Source organism: Aedes albopictus, chromosome 2 (genome assembly GCF_035046485.1).
Source record: "Aedes albopictus strain Foshan chromosome 2, AalbF5, whole genome shotgun sequence".
NCBI lineage: Eukaryota > Metazoa > Arthropoda > Insecta > Diptera > Culicidae > Aedes > Aedes albopictus.
In genome coordinates, this window is record NC_085137.1 from 107503669 (window position 1) to 107526036 (window position 22368).

At 41.9% G+C, this 22368-nt stretch overlaps 2 protein-coding genes across 2 annotated transcripts in view; both read right to left on the reverse strand.

Moving 5' to 3' along the window:
* Positions 1-136, reverse strand: part of LOC115255085 (proton-coupled zinc antiporter SLC30A2) — a 150292-nt gene extending 150156 nt beyond the window's left edge. Inside the window, exon 1 of the mRNA XM_062850201.1 lies at positions 1-136. Within this exon, the coding sequence (XP_062706185.1) occupies positions 1-77 (77 nt within the window). The 5' untranslated portion in view covers positions 78-136.
* Positions 62-21204, reverse strand: LOC109407734 (HEAT repeat-containing protein 1 homolog). Its single transcript, XM_029852861.2, has 5 exons — positions 21072-21204; positions 19837-21010; positions 18287-19677; positions 425-3941; positions 62-356 (listed from the first exon to the last, which is right to left on the reverse strand). The coding sequence occupies exons 2-5, from the start codon at positions 21000-21002 to the stop codon at positions 164-166; spliced, it is 6267 nt and encodes a 2088-aa protein (XP_029708721.1). The 5' UTR covers positions 21003-21010; positions 21072-21204; the 3' UTR covers positions 62-163.
* Between the last annotated feature and the right edge of the window lie 1164 nt (positions 21205-22368).

A 22368-nucleotide genomic window follows, 5' to 3' on the forward strand; every position in this document is an offset into this window, starting at 1 on the left:
TATTTGGTGACAGTTACCCCAGGCTTGTCTTTTTTCATAAATAATCTTGCCAACAAGAACGCACTTTTTAAACACATCAACTGACAGGTTTATTGTCCACCTTATTTGAAAATTGAACTTATTCCAAACTGTCAAATGTACTTTATGTCGCAGCCTACTCTGCTCACAAATACTTGTGCAGCGGTTCACCGGTGACTTTCTCAACCTCGCGGACCGTTTTCTGAACGGCCTTCTCCACCGCTTGATTTTCATCCTCGAGCAGCTCGGCCAGGAACGGAATGGTTTCCGGCAACAGGGGCGCAAAGTTCTCACCAATCTTGCGAGCCAACTCGGTGCACGCTTCCAGCGCGAACAATCTGTGGGAAACGGGAATAGCGAATTAAGGTCTACTGATAGGTTGATCGATTAGTGGCATTTATCTTACCTTATCTCCGGATCGTTGTTGCGCGTTTTGAGCAGGACTTGGTGATTGAGCTGTCTCCATAGGGTATCGTCCGCAACGGCGACCGCCATCTGGGCCAAGCAGTTTACAACCAATCCACGAATTTCGTTGTCCTCAAAGACGAGCGTGTTCTCCATCTGATCAACGATGGGTTGCAGCAGTGTGTCGAACCGAACCGAGTTGATAAAGTTCTGATTGTCGTGGACGAGAATGCTAAACAAGGTTCGAAGGATGTAGCGAATGAGGGTGACGTTCTTGCTGGGTACTGGGAAGAACAGATCTTCTTCGTCGGTAGTCTTGGCAGCGTTGGTGGCATCGAGAAGCCGGGCAGCGTTTGTGATCAGTTCGCTTGCAAATAGGACGAACAGATGCTTGAGGGCCTCCGCCACGTGACTAGACAGGTTGAAGAACGTGATTGCGCGATCGTTCGTCGAAGTGTCGCGATTGGCCCATTCGAACACTTTGTAGTACAGTGGCCGGAAGGTGCTTTCCGATAGTTTCAGGATCAATACGACGAAGGCTTTAATGACATGCTCTTCGGCGATGTCGACCGATTGCGGCAGGAATTTGGCGCTTGACGAGTTGTCGCAGCGGAACTGGAGCGCCGACAGGAAGAAATCAGCCAGTTCTGATTGAAGGGTGTTAAATTCGCTGGTTTGGATGCTGTTGAAGGAGTTGGACAAAAGCTTCATGAGGGGACCGATGGCGTCCAATGAGCCATCCTTAACAACCGTCGAGTAACTATCTTCGATGGCCGGGATGAGCAGCCGTAAAGGAACATTAGAGCCAAGTTTTTCCCAAATCTGAGCCAGGCGATTGGAGATGTTGGTTAGGCGAGGATCTTGACTATCGCCGAGTTTTGCGTGCAACTTGGCAATTCCAACGATAATCGATTTCAGGTAGGGACTCAGGAAGCGAGACAGAGAGTCGACTATTTTCAAGATTGATGTCACGATACTGCTGGTTAGTATATCAAATGGTTCCTCTTTCTGAACTTGTATGGCAACGAATTTGGTCAACATCGGGATGTATTTCGGGAGGAATGGAATCGAGTGTGCACCGACGTTGACACTAACCTCGCCGATACATAGAATCAACGACGCTAACCTGGAAGAATTGGGGTCCTTCTTGTAGTCGTGCAATTCTTCCACCAATCCGGTGAGGGCCGCTTTGAATTCCGCTGGATACTTATGAGCCAGCAATTTTGAAAGATGCTTGAAAGACAGATACGCTTCCTGGGCGATCTTATATCGTGCAGAGTGACTTCCAACTACATTTTCCTCGGTGAGGATTCCGCGGACTAGTGCCAACAGTGGCCCCAACAGATCCAACAGTTTAGGATGGTGGCTTTCGTCGAAATAGCTCTGCTCATATTGTAGTTTCTTGTTGAAAATGTCGATCACTCTCATACGGATGATCAACAAACGATGCTTCAAGAGACCTCCAAATACGGTTATCATCATCATGGGAGCGAGCAGGGAAACAATTCCGTCCAGAATTTCGTAGCACTTGGTCAATGCAACTTCCCAATAATTCAGCTCTCGTTGGTCGTTTTCGCTGCGAGCTTTTTCCACAATTTTTGCCACCACATTTATATACGCCAAACTGCTGACGATCAGCTCCCGGTAGTAAATCCTCATCGCATCCGTTTCCTTCTCATCTAGCAAAGCAATCTTATTGATGATTTCAGTCGATCGAATCAACGCTGCCACAAACGCGCTTGTCGAGTAACGATAATGTCGCAGTTCCTTATTTGTATGACTCGCAACACTGAAGATTCCGTTATCCGTTATGTCAACTTCCATTCGATCTTCCTTCGTCTCGATCTGCACCGGCAGCTCCATAATGTATTGTAACAGTTGGTTGCAAGTTTCCATAACCACTCGGGGTTCAAATTCTCTGGCGATGTTCATACCGATCTCCAAACGTTTACTGAAATTTTGTGAATCAGTCGACTCAACTTTGTGTCGCTTCTTACTGGAATCCAAGTCCGCCTTCTTGCCACCTTTCATAACATCCGATTCCAAAAGGACACCCAGGAACATCCACAGATGTTCCGTGGCGCCCAAGGTTTCGATCAGTTTTGTGTATAGTGGAATGCGACGATGTTCCGGCACGTCCATAATGACATCTGAAAAAATCTTCAGAATAGGTACAACCTTCTCCTCCTTTTTTCCAGACTTCTCCATGGCCAAAGTGGGAATAATTGTTTCAATTATTTTCGAAATTATCTGGATGCTGTAAACATCGTCATGTCTCACGATGGACGAACCCATAAACGTGAAAATCTCCATCATGTTGTGCAGAACTTGATCCGGCACCAGATGAGCTACGTGAGCTAGCAATAACAACGCGTGATGGTGGGTTTGCGGATTCTGAGTCGCACGAATACACTGCACAATTAGCTCCACCTTGAAAGTGCTTGGCGCAATGCTGGAATCCTTTTCCGGTTTGCCTTCCATACTAACACAACAGTTGAACAGCAGAGACAGAATCATCTGTTTGACGTATTCAACGCCAGACTGTTCTTCAAAATCCAAACAGAATTTCAGAATCTCAAACAGCTTCGGAATTAGTCGCACCTTGTTGATGAACTGCTTTTTGTTCTGGAGTAGTTCCAGCAATGTTACTCCGCACTTCCACTCCGTCGATGAGAACACCGAATCGGTCGGTACCAGAGAAGCCCTCGACTTCCTTTTTTCATTGCGGGTCCGATGAGGTACCTTCATCGACTCCAATATGTCCAGCACCAATGAAACATCCAATTTCAATCCCTTAAACAACTTTCCGGCAGCACTGTTCGTTTCGGGGTTCTGCGACAGCGTTGCCGCTTCCACAACCAACTTAATAATCTCCGCAGCATGCGCCTCCGAGAAAGTTGCAAAAAGTTCCTCACTAATCGCCTCAATCATCAAAATCGACGTAGAAACGTGCTTCCGTTCGAAGCACCGCAACGGAAGATGATTCTGCAATGCCATGTGGACAAATTCCCGACAGCGATCGTCCCGGGTCAGATTCCTGCTCGTGTTCGGATTGATTCTCGCCACCAACGACTTCAACAGCCTCGATTCAAACACATCCAACGATCCACTGGCAGCCCGTTTCAGGATCCGCACACCTCGTCCAACAACCTGGACGAAGATGTCCTCGTCGTCCAGCAGCTTCAGGATGTCCAGCAACCCTGCGGCCACATATTCCGGCGTGTCCTCCCTGTTGATTTTATTCACCAAATCTGCCAGCACGTTGCCCAGCAGTTTACCGTTCCGATCGTACGAAAACACCGTAAACATCACCAGCGACAGTTGCTCGCCGTCCATTGCGAGCTCTTCGCGTCGTTTGAGTAGCTTCTTCAGGAACGATTTGTACGGTGGATCAAGAGTGCAACGGTCACCGGAGCACATTATTTCCAGTGTTTTCAGGGCGCACTCGCGGATGACGGAAAGCTCGGAGGTCAGGCCGAGCAGCACGTTCGCCAGGATGTCCGGATTCAGGTTGAAATCTGTAGTAGGAAGATGGAGTTGAATTAGTTGGAGATATTTGGCTCTAAACCTCGCTGAAACTACTAAACTAGGCTTTGGATAGGATACAACATAATGCTTCTGATAAGCAGTTAACCAGACGTGCACGGATGGGGTGGCATCCAAGAAGACACTGTTGCAAACTGGTTACGGTAGGAAGTGGGAACATGTTTTTTTTTACTAATGTCTATGTAATTTGTTAGGTTCTTTATCAAGTTGTCAATAAGTTGTCGTGGTTTTAAACTTCGAGTATTTTTGTTTTGTTTTATTTTGTCTTGTTCTGGCTTACCATCAGTTATATATGTTACTTTATTGAAAAGTGTAGTTTTGGAATATTTTGTATGATTTATGAAATAGTTATGTCTTTGTGAACCCGAATTTGCTGCTTTCATTATACATTATACAGTGGTGAGTTTACGTGACGTGCCTCGAGCATGCTATAATTTAGAATAACATCAACAGTACATATGTTGAACCTTTTCTTATACATTATTTCAAGCAAGGATGTTTTCGATCACTTGGCAACCGTTTGACTCATTTGTCCATAACTCAGTTCAGAAGCATAATATTGAAATGTGATGTTCGGCAAACTTGTAGATTAGTAAATAAAAAGAAAATCGCGTTAAGTACTGTTCCTTTGAATTCCACTAAGAATTTGCATCCTTTGACAGATACGTATTTCGACCTCAACTGTAAGGTCGTCTTCAGTGTCTTGTACTGTATTTGTGTACAAGACACTGAAGACGACCTTACAGTTGAGGTCGAAATACGTATCTGTCAAAGGATGCAAATTCTTAGTGGAATTCAAAGGAACAGTACTTAACGCAATTTTCTTTTTATTTACAGATATTCCCCTAACAAGCCCAGGTTAATCATCATCATTGTAGATTAGTGTTTTTCCTACAATTATCACCAAGGACGCCATGTTCTAACTCTCATATATACGGCGTGAGAGCACTAGTACCACCTATATTCATATTAAACGATCGAAAAAACTGGTGGTACTAACAGTTTTACGCCGTTAATATTAGAGTTAGAATATTGCGTCCTTGAGAGGTTTCGGTTTGATAGAAGATTTAGGCAGTACAGTTCATGGAAAAGTTTAATTAGAATTGCACCTAACCTAACTCTACTCGAGCAGAAATGGTCATGAGTTGATTGATTGGCATGTGTCAGATGAGGAATCTCCATTTGACCTTCTTAACATATTTCAGTGTTAGGTATTTCGCAAAGTTTTGCGTGTTCATGCATCCCTGCTCAACAATGGAGCGGACGGTGTGGTGGTTAGAACACAAGACTATCACGTAGAGGACCTGGGATCGAATCCCACTCCCGACATAATTGTGAGTTCTTCTTTCGGAAGAGAAACAAAACGTGGGTCCCGAGATGAACTAGCCTAGGGTTAAAAATCTCGTTAATACTACAGACAAAAAAAGCTGCCCAACAAGCTCAGCAACCTGTACCGATGTGGTTGCGACAGGTTGCGACCACATTTCATGGATCACTCGCGTTCATTGGTACTCCAATTTGTGGGCGTGATTTTTTTACTACAACGCCCTCCATTGTGCTGCTATACCATAGCTATGCTGCCCATATTCGCATAACAGTACCATATTGGCTGGGTTTCCTATTCACATGGGACTGTTGTGCCAATGGGGGCAGTATGAATTGCTTTAAAAGAAGCTTGTCCTGAGAGCGGACCTGGTGTGATGGTTAGAACAATTGACTATCACGCTGAGGACCTGAAATCGAATCCCACTCCAGACAAACTCACAAAAAATGAGTTCTTCCTTCGGAAGGGAAGTAATGCGTGTATTAATGAACTATACAGATAAGAAAAAGCTTGTCCTCTGCGATCTGTAAGGACCGCAAGAGGTACTTCTGAATGGAACTCTGATCTGATCATGTTCAAAATATATTCTTCTAAACCAGTCTTTTTGTATGGTTACGGTTCTCTGGCATCCAATCCGATCCGAGTGTTGTAGCTTTACAATCGATATATGTAGTGGGCACTTGAAAACTCTGCTTTCTTCAAATACTCCTGCAGCAAATGCAGCTCCTTTTTTCCAGAGGGTTTTAAGTATTTTAATCATGTTTTGAATAACTTTTCTTTTGTAAGTTTTCTATTGGGATTTTGCCGAATATTCGTTTAGCCGAATATTAAATGTTTTATTCGGCCGAATATACCGAATAGGCCGAATAATGACTAAATATAGCAACAACACACTAAATCAAAAATTAAGTAAATTGTGAAGTGGATTTTCGAAACATTTTATTTGCAAAAAGTTGCTTTTTCTGTGATGTTAAAAACTTTTCTAAAGATGCTGGCTTTCACATTCTACTTTTTTGAAAACAAAGATGCCCTTTACAATAAGCTTGGATGTGGATAAGCTTCAAAACTGCAACGTTCTTGTGACTGGCTGTGTTAGAACAGAGGATATCACATTCGTGTTTTGTATCGACTGTACCTATTACCCTAAAGTGCCCCGACGTTGAACAGTGTGTCGAGCACTTTTATTTTGTAACAAATGCTTTTTACGTTACTTATTGCTCAGGCTATTCATGCCAGATGTTCTGAGGGCCGAACAGTCAATAAAAATGATTAAACTTGAACAACATGTGTGTGATTGTATTGGAATCATTCAGTATAGAAATACTCACTTTGGATAGACCAAAGGGGAAATTATGAGCATTGAGATGAAATGAAAGAAATATTAAGTGAGAATATAGCCTACGTCATTTATAAACGCTACCTTTGCACGCATAATTTTATTCATCCCGGCGCGGATGTTCTTGGATAACATAGGGTAAATCGGGTTAATTTGGTCGAATGATGCAGAAAACAACGCACATTCTATGGTCAGAATGATTCTGGATAATACTACACTAGTTGCATAAAAATATCAGCCCAATCGTGTTTATATTCCAAAAAAAATATTTTTGAGAAGTGTGTTGTTTTTGCGCCACAAAATGTCAATGTCGCGAGTATTCGTGTGATTAGAAATCCTCTACAATTTACATAGAGATGAGCGGAAGTTACATATGTCGATTTGGCAACGCTGTTTGTTTTGTTTACAACAGCTTCAAACATTTGCCACAAAGCTGGATGTTCAAACTTTTTGCGTGACTTTATTGTGGTGCAAGTTGTTTTGTTTACGTTTGCTAATTATACTCGAACTTTTTCTCCCAAATTTTCAAAAAAAAAAAATAACAACGCAATCGAAGAAATCTGAAATGCATTGCAAAGAATGGTCCACTGCACGAATTTATGCTGGCCTGCTTACTTCCACACGAAATTTGACGTTTGAGCGGTGTCGGCACCGCTCAAACGTCAAATTTTCTGTGGGAGTAAGCAGGCCAGCGTAAATTCGTGCAGTGGACCATATCGCGAATCAAATCGGCAGAAGTGAATCAAACAGCAGCAATGAAAGTTTTTTCGAGAAGAGCAGCGACAAAAGTTTCTTCATGAGCATACATACACTGAGGATACTGCAACTCCGAAAATCATACGAATCAACTATGATTTTTTGCCACAAGAATTTCTTGCGAAAATCATAGTTACGAACTATGATTTTGGATTCAAAGCGCCAACTATTATTGTCATATTGTTACTGTATAAATTTCCTAACAATCACGTATGAAAACCATACCGTTAATGTATAAAATCTGAAATTATGTCGTATGACTATCATACATACTTTTATGAAATATTTTACACAAATTAAAAAAATCGCAACCTGGAATCGAACCAGGAACGTCAAGGTTGACGAGTGCGTGCTTTACTCATACGCCTATTGACGCTTCGAAAGTTGACGTGGTTAGAAGCCAATAAAAGGTTCTGTTGCTTTTTAGCAATGGTGTTTCATATAACACATCTTATTATTTTCATACGATGCTTCTTATGAGATTTTTCATACGACAAGTCTTATGGATTTCGCTTTTCAATGTATGAAAAGCATACGAGAACTATGAAATGATGAAAAAAATAAAAATTACTGATTCATAAGATGCAAACTATGAAAAGCATACGAACAGTATCCTCAGTGTACGCTTTTGAAAGCAGAATCAATTAAATATTATCTTCTTACTAAATTTACATGCCATCAAATTCTCGATAAAAAAATAAATATTTGTAATACGTTTATTGTCGATTGCAATACCGTTCCTACAAACGATAAACATGTTCATTTGGCTCACACTTTGGCAGTTCTCTCTGCTCGATTGGCTCACGATGGCCGCCTCCGCACATCTCTATAATGTAGGATTACTACGTGTGGCCAACATCTAGTTTGCCACGCCCTTACAACATCAGTACCGGTCCTACAAGTGTCAAACTAATTTTCATAGCCAAAACGAAACTTCCACAACAACATGTGTATTTCTAAATACCTGTGCTTGTGGTGCCGATAATTACCTAAACATTGCAACTCGAAAGAACAGCCCATGTAGAAAAGAAGGGGAAATCTATGTTGAAAAAGTAAACAGCTGTGATGCCGATAATTTCCTGAAAAGTGCAATTCGAAAGAACAGCCTATGCAGCAAAGAAGGAAACATCTATGTTGAAAATGAAAGCAGTTATAATTCCTATAATTGTACCAATTGCCTAAATTCTAAAAAAGAACCCGTAACGTGGGTAGATCACCTTGGAATGGTGCGTTACGGCGTAAGATCTACCATATTATACCAAATTTTAATCTTGCTATTTTCCAGTCTGGTTAATTTAAATGCAGGATCAAGATTTGGTTTACTTTTTTTACTGTTTTTTTTTGTTTATTAATTGTTTTTATTCTATTTTTGTAATTTGTTTTTCACTGCTAATATACCGTTTGTTTCAGAGGAATGCAGGTAAATTTGTCCTATGTGTAAATAACACAATTTACAAAAAATAAAACTGTTGTGAACGTATCACCATTTAATACTATTTTCTATTTCAGATTTACAAGCAGCGATCAAAACGGCAAGGCATCTCTTTTTTAGAAAGATTAAGATTACCGTACGATTCAGTGACAGGTAGACCACGGTGTCCGCGTCGATTTCTTCGAGCCGAGTTTCATAATTTCGCGTGTTCTGTTTCTTCGAGTACAGTTTCGTAATTTCACGGGTGTTGATGTGTGCTTCTTTCGTTTTTTATTTTCGCGAACCTCGTTTTACGCAAACTATTTTTGAAATAAAAAAAAAACAAAATGTCTGGAAGCCATCCGGTAGTTAAAATACAGTGATCGGGGCGTGAGTGTGGTATCCGGGATCAGCCGTACGACGCCAGCTAGCAGTAGATGCGGTTTTGTTTTCTCGAATTGATTGTGCGGTGGACATTATTCCCTGGCATGTCGCGTATGTGAGGACGTATTCAATTTTTCGCGAGTGCATCGTTCGTAGCAAAACAAAAATCGGTCTGGTGATTGTAGCAATTTGTTTACCAAAACAAAGCCCCTAACAAATCATCCTTCCCGTATCCAAACTCCTAGTGATTACTCGTAGTAACGCAGAGAATTCCTCGGTTATTGGCCTAAGCGAGAATCACGTCATCACTTCCTTCCCTATCCTTAATTGACCTGCATTCGGACGCGGCCGGCGCTGGTATTGCTTTTTAAAGAAGTATTGGGATGCCAGCATTTACACAATGAAGAAAAGGCTAGTCCCAAGCATTATCTGTTGGTTCATTGTGTAAATGCAGCTGTCCTTGCAATAACAGAGGAGCAACCGCGGGCGGTCAATCATGCTCATGCTCATGCTCATGCTCAACAAAGATGCCCTTTACAATAACTTCACGAGATTTTTAACAAGAAAATCATCCAAATATCTGACCAATTCATGACACGCACCTGTTTTTTTTTTGAAGAGTGGCCAGGTGGAGCTGCAGGACAGCTAATAGCAAAGCCTGGACCCTTTCCCAACTTTCCCCCTACTAGGACCAATACTCACGATGGACTAGACGATGTCGTCAACTTGAGCAAAGTGTGTAGTAATTAGTATTAGGTCGTAGTAGTTTTTAAAAATACTGTTTTTACCCTTCTTACACCCATAAGAAGGGTATAAATACCGCTCGAAAAACCGACTTTCGATCCGAGGCCCGCAGGGCCGAGTCTCATATACCAATCAACTCAGCTCGACCAACTGAGCAAATGTCTGTGTGTGTATGTATGTGTGTGTGTGTGTGTGTGTGTGTTTTTTTTTTTTTCTAAACCATAGGGGGATAAATCTGCTCATCAGACACCCTAACAGGAAGGTTAGGGTAGTGTGGGGATGAGGCCGTCTTCTACAATGCCGGTAGAAGCCAGGACTACTCTCTCATCGACCCACTAAAACACATTCCTATGGTCGCCAAACCCTACGTCTCTCCGGAACCACCAAGAAGGTATTGCTTCAGAGAGGGGCTAGTGCATATCGCACCCTCAAGGTTAGCTGCCGTAGCCTAGCAGCAACGAACATCGATGACTCGCACTGGAGAGTCCATCACGATAGCATGCTGGCGCTTAGCCAGTTTCCCGAGTGGTCCTCGCCACTCTCTTTGTCCTCGGAAGGCGGGCAGGGTCAACCCCGCCCGCGCCCTACTGCTGAGCGGACATCAAGAACTGATGCCCACGTGCAACCCGATCTGACCTGCCCGCAAAGGAAGGGTATCACTACCCTTCAGGCCCTATCAGATGCACCCGTAGGTTGCAGACAGCAGGATCTCACCTACCCCGTCCCTTGCCGGGGACCCCTTTCCAACCGCGGGCTCAGATCCAACCCAGTAGACCGACGCCACGACAGCACCGCTACCGGGACTTCCTCTCCGCGGCCACTTAATCGCTGTAAGGGTCGATCTCGACCGCAGGGCACCGGTATGACCTACGAAGCCGACTTCGAACCCCTGGACCACCTCTTGTACTGCATCTGGACTAGCCATTCTCCGAGTCCACGCGCCACCTCCTCTGTAGCTCCCAGACGATATGGGTGATTGCCGTTGAAACGGCATTCCAGCTAATCTCATCCCTACACATTCTCTGGACCAAGTTGTCCGGAGTTGTGTCCTCCCCGCATGTGGCAAGCATGCGGTCACGCATTGTGCGAAAACGCGGGCACACGAACAACACGTGTTCCGCCGTTTCCTCTAAACCATTGCACACTGGGCATTCGGGAGAATCCGCATGCCCGAAACGGTGTAGATACTGTCGGAAGCAACCATGACCTGTAAGGACCTGTGTCAGGTGGAATGAAACTTCCCCATGGCGCCTATTAATCCAACTATCTACCCTCGGTATCAACCTATGGGTCCACCTTCCTTTGGTGGAACTGTCCCACGCGCGCTGCCATTTGACCATAGAGGCCATCCTGACAGTCTCGCGTATGCCTCTTGTGCCGCGCATTTCGAAGCACTCCATATCCTCACTGATAAGAATGCTGATGGGCACCATACCAGTAATGACACAGAGAGCGTCGTGAGACACGGTACGGTACGCGCTTGCAACCCTCAGACACATAAGCCTGTAAGTACTTTCCAGCTTCCGTCGGTAGCATTCAGTACTTAGCGCGGTACCCCACGCCGGGCCGCCATACCTAAGTATGGACGTAGCAACACTAGCCAGAAGCTTGCGCTTACTGGCGTACACCGCTGAGCTATTGGACATCATCCGGGACAGTGCCGCAATAGCTGTGGAGGCTCTTTTACAGGCATAATCGACGTGGCTACCGAAGGTAAGCTTATCGTCGATCATCACGCCCAAGTGCTTGACAGAGCGCTTCGACAGGATAGTGCACTCTCCTACACTGATCTCCGTCTGCTGCGCCGACTGCATGTTGTTAACAACCGTCACCTCTGTCTTGTGGTGAGCCAGCTCCAGTTTTCTGGACCGCATCCACGCCTCCACAACCTTGATCGAGTGGTCGGTAGTCAACTTCACCTCCTCGATCGTTTCACCGTAGACTTCGAGCGTAATATCGTCGGCAAATCCGACAATCACCACTCCCACTGGGTATCACCACTCCCACTGGGTAAAACTGTGTGTGTGGGTAACCCACTGTGTGTGTGTGTGTGTGTGTGTGTGTGTGTGTGTGTGTGTGTGTGTGTGTGTGTGTGTGTGTGTGTGTGTGTGTGTGTGTGTGTGTGTGTGTGTGTGTGTGTGTGTGTGTGTGTGTGTGTGTGTGTGTGTGTGTGTGTGCGTATGTTACAAAAAAAAGTCACGCACGTTTCTCAGCCGTCTGATATCCGATTTGGATTCTCTTAGTTGCAAATGAAAGCTATAACATCCTAGTAGAACCCTATTGAATTTTATTACGATCGGACATTTGGTTACCGAGATATCTTTCGACGAGTACTTTGAAGTCATATAGGTTAGCTTTTTGAGAGATTTTTGACATTTAGCATATTGATGAATATCTCAGCCGTCTGTCAACCGATTTGAGTTCTCCTCCTTCTAAGCTTAGTGTTCTATGAGCACTTCCACAGTTATTAACTGAGAGCTTCCTCTGCCAATGACCATTTTGCATGTGTATATCGTGTGGCAGGCACGAAGATACTCTATGCCCAAGGAAGTCAAGGAAATTTCCTTTACGAAAGGATCCTGGACCGACCGGGAATCGAACCCGTCACCCTCAGCCCCTCACCCCCCTTAGGAGTTATACAACTAAACTTTTTGAGATTTCTAACAAAGTGTATCAAACTAAATATCTCAGCCGTGTGTCAATCGATTTGGGTTCACTTGGCACCAAATGAAAGCTACAACTAGTAGATTGCTCAGAAATTTTCTTAGGATTGGACATTTGGTTACAGAGATATCTTTCGAAGAGTACTCAGGATTTATACAACTAAACTTTTTGAGATTTTTGACCATGTGTATCATAATAAATATCTCAACCGTCTGTCAACCGATTTCGGTTCTCCTGGCACCAAATGAAAGCTATAACATCCTTGTAGAACCCTATACAATTTTATTAGGATTGGATATTTGGTTATCGAGATATCTTTCAAATACAGGTTAAACTTTTGAGAGATTTTTGACCAAGTGTATCATAATAAATATCTCAGCCGTCTGTCAACCGATTTGGGTTCTCTTAGCACAAAGGAAAGCTCCAGTATCCTTGTAGAAGGCCCTGAAATTTTATTTCGATTGGACATTTGGTTACTGAGAAATCTTTCGAGGAGTATTTCAATAAATTCTTTTTTATTATTATTATATTCGTTTGTTATCTTGCATAAGCTTTTGACCAGTCTATGGGAAATTATTGTTCAATCAATAATGCTGACCTCATATAAAGTGAATACTAGCAGATTATTGTTTTCAATAAAATTATAAATAACAAATTACAAATAAACAGGAATTCTATGAAAACTAACAATATATTAAATGAGAGCTTTGAATTTATATATTGTGGGAAAAATGCAAGAACTGGACAGCCAAAATAACTAGCTAATTCCAAAACTGATTAGCATAGTAGATATATTATTTTTGTCCTTTTTACACCATAACCATGAATACCAAGTACCTCGGAGCTAATATTTTCGACTGATTAAGTGATATTAGACAAAGTGTATCTCGCTTATTTTCTTATCCATTTGTTTATCGATTCACGATCTTTTGGCAGTTAACAAAAGATACATAATTCCAGAATAAGTAAGATATTTTTTTTGTCTGGCATTTCTGGTAGTTTAATCCATGGTCCATGATGATATTTTGGAAACCAATCCACAAGATGCCAAATCCACAATATTTTCTAGAACTTTCGGTCCATCACTCAAAATTTATTTATTTTTATTTATTTTATTTTGTAAACTAATCCAATACAACATGTTCTTATAAAGACCTTACATTGTGACACGGAATTCCTTACAGCAATAACATCAAACAAAGCTACATTTAATGTTTATCAGAGACTTTACAGAAATCGACAGGGAAGGAAAATACATACAAAAAAACCTTCGAAATAACTTATACGAAAATGGGACAGAGAAGAAAGCTTAAAACTAATATCACAATACTACACGGCCAGATCTTGCAAGAGAGGATTCGAAGAGGAAGAGCAGCTTTGCAGGAATTTAGGAACCAGCCTCTGGAGCCAGTCGTCGAACCGTTCCACACCGGCAAGCCTGTGGACCTCGTCGGTCGGGTGGAAGGGGGGCAAATCCAGCATCATCTTTAAAAGGCGGTTTTGCTTGATTTGTATTTTGTTCCGGTGGCACTGTGCACAGTCAAACCAAGCAGGGAACCCATACGCCACCGTAGGCCGGAAAACGGTTTTGTAAAGGAGCAACTTGATAGTAGGATGCAGCCGAGAGCGCCTCTTGACAAGCGGGTAGAGAGTTTTTGTGAGGGTATCACATTTCCGGATGCTGTTGGTCACATGGCAACCAAAGTTGAGTTTCTGGTCCAGGCACACGCCGAGGTATCCAACCGTAGCGGACCAAGGAATGTCGACACCATTGCAGGAAACTTGAGTTTGAGGCAGGTACCTTGGGCTCCGACGACGCGTAAAGAAGATGGCTTGAAATTTGGTAGGATTTACTTTGACTTTCCATTTCTTGTGGTATTCAAGAATAGAATCCTGAGCATGTTGTAGCTTGTCAACTACTACATTGGCATCCCGATGTGACACGAGAAATCCAGTGTCGTCTGCAAAAAAGTAGTATTGTACTCCTTCTATTTGCACAATGTCGGCTGAAAAAATGTTGTACAGCGTAGGACTTAATACGGAGCCTTGCGGTACGCCAAATGGAACTTGCATCCGCTCCGAGGCACAACCATTTACCGAGACTTGGAAGGTCCTATCCTTCAGAAAACTGTGAATGATCTTCAGAAGTCTCACAGGGAAGTTTCCAACATGCATTTTGTGCAGAATCGCGTCGTGCCAAACCGAGTCGTACGCCTTTTCTACGTCGAGTAGGACCAAACCCGAAGAGTTGCCTTGTTGTAGGTTTCGCCTGACCTGCTTAACCAAACGTACGATCTGGTGACTAGTTGAGTGTCCTTTTTGAAAGCCAAACTGTTCGTGTGGGATGATTCGTGCGGTTTCTAAGTGTCTATCGATGCGGGTCAGAATGACGCGTTCGAAGAGTTTACTTAGTGTTGAAAGAAGGCTAATAGGTCGATAATTTGAAGGAACAGTTGCATCCTTTTTCGCTTTCGGTATCGCGACTACTATTGCGTGTTTCCACTCAGCTGGAAAGTAGCATAGTTTAAGGCATGCAGAGAAGATTTTGGCGAGGACCACTAAACCTTTCCGAGGGAGGTGCTTCAACAGCCAATTGCTTATTCCGTCGTGGCCAGGCGATTTCCTGACTTTCAAGTTGCGAATAGTAATAGCGATTTCCTTGGGACGAACAATCCAAGAGTTGTCGGCAGCTGGCATTGATTGCTCAATCAATTCGATGGAACGTTTGACAGCATCGACTGTGTCCCTATCATCGACCGATTGGTTATTATGCGATTTGGCAAAATTCTCGGCTAACAATGTAGCTTTTTCTTGGGGGCAGGCATATAACGTGCCACCACTTCGCAGAGGAGGACTGTACTTCACCGTATTCTTCAGAGCTTTTGAGAGACGCCAAATTCTGTTGTCGCCGCGTTCCATTGACACCAGGGTTTCCGTAAACTTGCTGTACCGAGCGTTGGTACAATTGTCACGGATGCGATTGTTCAGAGATAGAACTATTTCTTTCAGCATCGGGTCCCTGGAACGCGTCCACTGCCGACGCCGTAGGTTACGCAGCCGGATCAGTTGTTTGGTGTCTTCGGAGATTTCAGCTACAGCGTATCGACGAGGGGCGACTTGAGGAACAGCGACTGATTCAGCATCCAGAAGTGTGTTTTTGAAATAGGCCAGGGCAGCGTTGATTCCATCTTCGGTTTCTATGGTGGCAAAAATTTGATCGTTTGGGTTCAGCTTTGCATTTACCGTCCTTTGGAAGACAACCCAGTTAGCGCGGGGGTAGCATCGGACAGTTGATTGATGAGACACCATAGGGGCAGAGGGTGAGAGGCAACCACGCTTACCACTACACCACCGACGCCGCTTGCATCATCCCCAAATAACTCTCATATTAGTGTTAGATAACACTTTTTGAGCTTCCATTCGATGTTGTAAAGAAATTAGTCAAACCCTTTATGTCAAAATATAGTCTATATTGTGTCAAATTGTGTTCCTAATTTCGCTAGTTGTCTTCTATGCGTATATGTGATCATCTCAGTCCGAAGTAATACTATATCCACCGTAACCATTAATATTGTTAACCGTCATGTAAGAAACATGTAACTAAATTCCTGCTTTTTTGGTCTGTGATATAATACCGCCTAAGATATAAAAACAAAAAAGTTCAGTCAACTGATTTTTGTGTCAAAAATAAAAATGATAATGATTATTTGTCAACTTTTATATATTCATCCCAACAAAACCTATAAAAATAAGAATTACAAATATAAACTCCTAAAATCAACAGTAAACAGTCAACAGTAAGTCAACTTATCCTAGCGTCCCCTATCCTGTGTACTATCGAATTCAAGTAATGAACGATGAGTGTAACGCAGAGACCTCCCCTACCCACTCTTGCGTTACATTAAATTTAACAATTATTGTTAAATTTGAGAAAATTCAAAGAATGCAAAGATTAAGTCTATGCAAGCTGAATTATAACTTGTTTTGGACTTGTGATAAATGCACAACGGATACTCCTTTGGTTCTCATTAGCACTTACGGCCGATTCCTTCACTTGCACTAAACTCGTAAACCAGATATATCTAGCTCAATGTCCAAGCGGTGGTGAATAACTGGCGCTAAAGTGCTAATGGGTTAAGCCCTCCCATCGCGTCAAGATCGAATATCCAGGGGGAGGGCAATTCATGACACGCACCTGTTTGATACTAAAACTGCACCACGCTTTTTTCCGAAATTCTTCCAGGAGTTCTTCCTGAAATTGATCTAGAACTTGCTTCAAGGATTCCTCTCGGAGTTGCAAGATTCCTATAGGAATTCCTTTTGAGATTTCTCCTTCTGAGATTGCTTAGAAAGCTCCTTATTCCAGAAATTTATTCAGGATTCCCTTCTTGCTGAGATTCCTGAAGATGTCCTTCCGGGATTGTCCCAACAGTTCCTGAAATCATCATGGAACTCATTCCGAGTTCTTTAGAGTACTTTTAGATTTAGAGGAGATCATAATTCAGGATTCCTATGAAAGTTCCTCCAGGGAATCGTCACTCATTACGAAGAGATACTGCCGCACCTCGATGGCTGTTGATTTTTTAGCAAAACAGACTTAGTGCAAGCGTTCAAATAACTAGAATGTTGTCATTGGCATGGCATCTTGTAACAAGAAGAATGTTGTACACCGTGGTCACTACCTTTTAGAGAAATCACTGCCTTCGTTACCCCAAATGGCTACTACCGCTACAAAATATTGATATTGGGCACGAACTGTGACGCAGAAGTATTTTTGAATTGAATAAGTTCTCCAGTCTACCTGCCTGGGACGAGGGGTTTCATTAGCGAAATCCTTGACCCGGGAGTGGTGGCGTCGTGTTCTGAGTACACGCACCCTGAAAAATGCACGCCTGTGGTACACACACCACGTGAACGTGGTGTCGCTGAAGATGGTAGAAGACGCGACTGCTCGAGGGTTGATAGGCGCTGTCCATAAACTACGTAGACTCATTTGTTGGCCATCTCAGAGGGATACTTTTATTGAGTGAAGAGTGAAGAACTAGCTTTTTCACAATAATAAGAAAGAGTAAAAAGACACTTTTACAGCGCTTTGCATTTGATTACGACCAGGGGCACAAGATCAATTTTCGAAAAATCTGAATGATTTAGCTGAAGCTTTGTCTGGATCGCGTAAAAACATTACAAATTTTGGACAAACCTTACAAAACCTGAGAAAAACCTTGTCTGGGTCTTGCAGATATTTTGTAAAATGAGACCTAAAAATTTGGATAAATCTGGAAGGTTGACAACGCTAATTACGGCAGTTTACACTGTCGATCGAATGTGGATACGAAACCAAGCAAGAAATTTTTATTTATTTCCAACGGATTACAAATGAGCCACTTTAGCCATAGCTGTAGCGTGGCCTTGCTAAGGGTGTCGGGTTCGATCCGCATTCAGTCCAGGAACTTTTTGTAATGGAAATTTCCTTGACTTCCTTCTTGGGCTTAGAGTACATTCGTGCCTGCCACACGGATATACACATGCAAAATGATCATTGGCAGTGGAAGCTCTCAGTTAATAACTGTGAAAGTGCTCATAGAACACTAAGCTAAGACGCAGACTTTAACCCAGTGGGACATTAAGCCAAGAAAAAGGATAACAAATGCTCATAAATATGTTAGGTCCTATCATGAGAACTTCTTGTGCTACTTACCAACTTGCATCAGCATTGCATTCAACAGCCGGAACGTCCTGACCTGCATCTCCGATTGAACCGCCATCATGTGGCTCCCGGTAACCTGGCCTTCCACCAAGTGTGCCGCATAGAAACTAGTCAAAAACTCCACCCGCTGCTCCGACTGCGGATACAACCGCTTCAAAAACTTGCTAATTTCTTTACCGAACACCTTTTTGGATTCGCCATGCTCTGCCTTCATGCTGAAGTATTTTTCCGTCAACAAACCGAAAATCTTGAGCTGCAAACTGAACGACGCCGATTGCCGGGAATAATTTTGGCCCTCCTCGGCGAACCGAACTCGATCGATCAAATACCCGGTGGCAATCACGTGAATGTCCATCGGTAAACGGTTGTACTTCAAACAGCTCAAACTGGACGAAGGAGCGTATTTGAAGCGCCCACTCAGCAGTCGGATCACGAAGTTGAACACCCGAGTGGCCAGGGCGACGGGTGCATCCTGAGGAAGGGACGAGGCTACCAACAGCACATTGAAGCACACCTGAATGGAGTGGAAGTTCTGGCCTTCGCCGAGCATCGCTTCCAGCGTGTCCAGAATCGATTCGCAGTCTACGTTGTCCATTTTATTCATCGACAGCATTAGGATGTTGTGCTTGCGGGAAAAATCCGACGCAAGGACCTTTTGGGCTATTTCGGCACCCAGTTCATCATCTTCCGACGGAAACAGGAAGGGATACAAAGCGATTATGATCTTATTCAGATTTGTGCCTTGGTAGAGCCTTTTGTCCGTAAGAACGTCGATTACCTTCGACGTGACCGCTTCCCATCGCTGCAAGTCTTTCATACACTTCAAGCTTATTTTGATCAGTTTGTCGATGAGCTCATCTTTCCCTATCAGTTTGATTAAATCCGCAGTGTCCAGCTTCAGAACTTCTGCAACTACTTCCCAGTTGTCGTCATTCAATCGTTCCTTGATGCTGTCCTTCAGCAATTCGCAGTTGCCATCGCCTTTAAGACTGATGTTCTGGAAATTATCCACCAAGTATCGTACCGCATCCGTTCTACGGTCCGCATCATAATGAAAAAGACTTTCAAAGATGTTCGTGTCGTTTTCGTTGTACGAAGCTTGCGTTAAAAATCCAAGAATATTGCGCAAAGCATTTCTCTTGTTCTGTGAAAAATTCCCTTGGCCCTTCATAATCCGTTTGACAACGTTGTCGAATGCGGTCGGGTACTGAGTCTCGAGCCGCCTCAAGAATGCCGAATACCAACGGGTGACGGTTTCGTCCTTTCGTTCGAAATCTTCCTCCTCCGAGTCCAGACTAATGATTTCCGAGGATTTGTCGTCCATGGCGGCTGCGTTCATTACCGGAGCGTTGCTTTTATGGAAATACGAATCCAGTACGCATCTACAATTGTAAACAAATGGTTAAAATACAAACATAGTGACTTTTTGTGGCTCCAATCACGCAAACAAAAATTCAAATTATGTGGGAATCAGGCGCATTGCATTTTTAGAATTTAACTGTTGCTTTCGAACACCGAATTTCGAATAGGCAAATACTCACTGTATAATAGCTTCGGATTCGTTCGCATCCAGTGTTATCCCGAGCAGTAAGCCTTCGCAGAATTTCTCATAGGTCTCGAGCTGTTCATCTTGTTGGCAAATCTTCTTCAAACATTTCTCCAAAATCGCTCGGAACAGCGGTGTAACATTGACGCCATCCTTTTTGATCCGAGCCAAAGCAAATGGTAGCCACTTTGCGCCCAAAATAGATGCAACCAAACTATCGGAGAATTGGCCCAGCTGCTTCTTCTGAGTGTCTGTGATTAACACCATCACCATGGCAGCATCTCCCTCCAGGGAGGGATGCATCAGAACACAAAGCCGGGTGAGAAAGGTTTCCAGTGCTTTCTTCGCTAAGCTTGCCTTGGTGACCAGGTGTCCGATTATCATGTAGCAGGCGGCAGTGAAATCAATTGCCTTTGAGTTTAAACCCTTCGTGAGGGTCTTCAGTATGGAAGTGACTAAATTCTCATTAACCGAGTCCACTGCGTCCAACACTCCAATTGTTATTGTGCAATAGAAAGCAATCATGGCCTGTAGAACGTTCGCTTTACTGTCCAGTTCCTGCACTGCTCGTTCCAAAAATTCTCCATAACTCCTCAAAAATCCCGGATACCCGACAGCATGATTGATGATTGCCTTTTTCGCCAAAGGACTTCCGCTCTTCTTCACTCCACTCAACCAGTACAACGGATCATTTTTACCCGGCATGGCCAAAATCTGGACACATCTTACAAACATCAACGTTTCATGGTAGGGAAGAATCAACCGAACAAAATCCTCCCGGTTGAATTCATGAATTTGAAAACGACGAATCAACCACTCCAGACACTTGTGTGCCGGTTGCAGCAGAAAATACGGCGAAACATGGAAGAAAAACTTCCGGATGTTGGTGTCCAACTTCTGGTTCAATTCCTTATTCTCCACCAGGCGCTGTAAATCGATCGAAGTCTTATCAAACAGCGTATCCTCAAACTGGGCAAATGCTGAATTCAACTGAATGAGCTCGTGTAGCCCGCTGATGCCGATGTCGTAGATTACTTCCCGATCCTTGGAAGCGGCCTGGCTGGCATCGAAAAGGATCGACGGTTGCTTTCGTTTGTCGTACAGCAACGATGTCTGTGGGGCAGCCAAACGCTGCAGCTGGGCTGCGAGACTTGTGGCCATCGTTGCGACTGAAAAGCAAGAGTTATCGTTTGAAATTCGCCGAACTATACATCCAAATGGTATGCTTACCGTTACAGAACAAAGATGTAACCAGTTATTCAGCTTAAACACTTTAAATTTCCTAAAAATACCAATAAATTTAAGGAAATGAATAAAACACGTGTGAAACCGATTGCAAACGCGAATATTTTGACGTTTCGATGAGCGAGCGAGAGCTTTCGCTCGCTGTTCGCCAGCAAGCAGGGGTGAGTAATCCCAGTACGGAGGGTTAGCCTAACATTAGCCTAATGTTAGACTAACTGGCCAGCATGTTAGGCTAACTTTTTGTCTCACTTTTGGCTAATGTTAGTCTAAAATTAGACAGATATGACACACTTTTGTTAGACATGTTGCAAATTCGAAACATGTTTGTTAGTCTAACATTAGACTAACGTTAGACATGTTTTACTATGGGCTGTTAGACAAATGTTAGGCATAGATTTTATGCTGCTTGTTTTCATTCTAGCTGTCATCCGAGCAAGAAGTATGATTGTAGTAGTGAACTTTTGTCGACGTTCACTACTACAACCATACTCTTGCCTCGAATGAAAGCTGGACGAAACATATTTAATAAAAAACTCGGAGCATGTTTTAATTTCAATTTTAATTTTAATTTAATTTTTAATTTTAATTTTAATTTCAATTTCAATTTCAATTTCAATTTCAATTTTAATTTTAATTTTAATTTTAATTTTAATTTTAATTTTAATTTTAATTTTAATTTTAATTTTAATTTTAATTTTAATTTTAATTTTAATTTTAATTTTAATTTTAATTTTAATTTTAATTTTAATTTTAATTTTAATTTTAATTTTAATTTTAATTTTAATTTTAATTTTAATTTTAATTTTAATTTTAATTTTAATTTTAATTTTAATTTTAATTTTAATTTTAATTTTAATTTTAATTTTAATTTTAATTTTAATTTTAATTTTAATTTTAATTTTAATTTTAATTTTAATTTTAATTTTAATTTTAATTTTAATTTTAATTTTAATTTTAATTTTAATTTTAATTTTAATTTTAATTTTAATTTTAATTTTAATTTTAATTTTAATTTTAATTTTAATTTTAATTTTAATTTTAATTTTAATTTTAATTTTAATTTTAATTTTAATTTTAATTTTAATTTTAATTTTAATTTTAATTTTAATTTTAATTTTAATTTTAATTTTAATTTTAATTTTAATTTTAATTTTAATTTTAATTTTAATTTTAATTTTAATTTTAATTTTAATTTTAATTTTAATTTTAATTTTAATTTTAATTTTAATTTTAATTTTAATTTTAATTTTAATTTTAATTTTAATTTTAATTTTAATTTTAA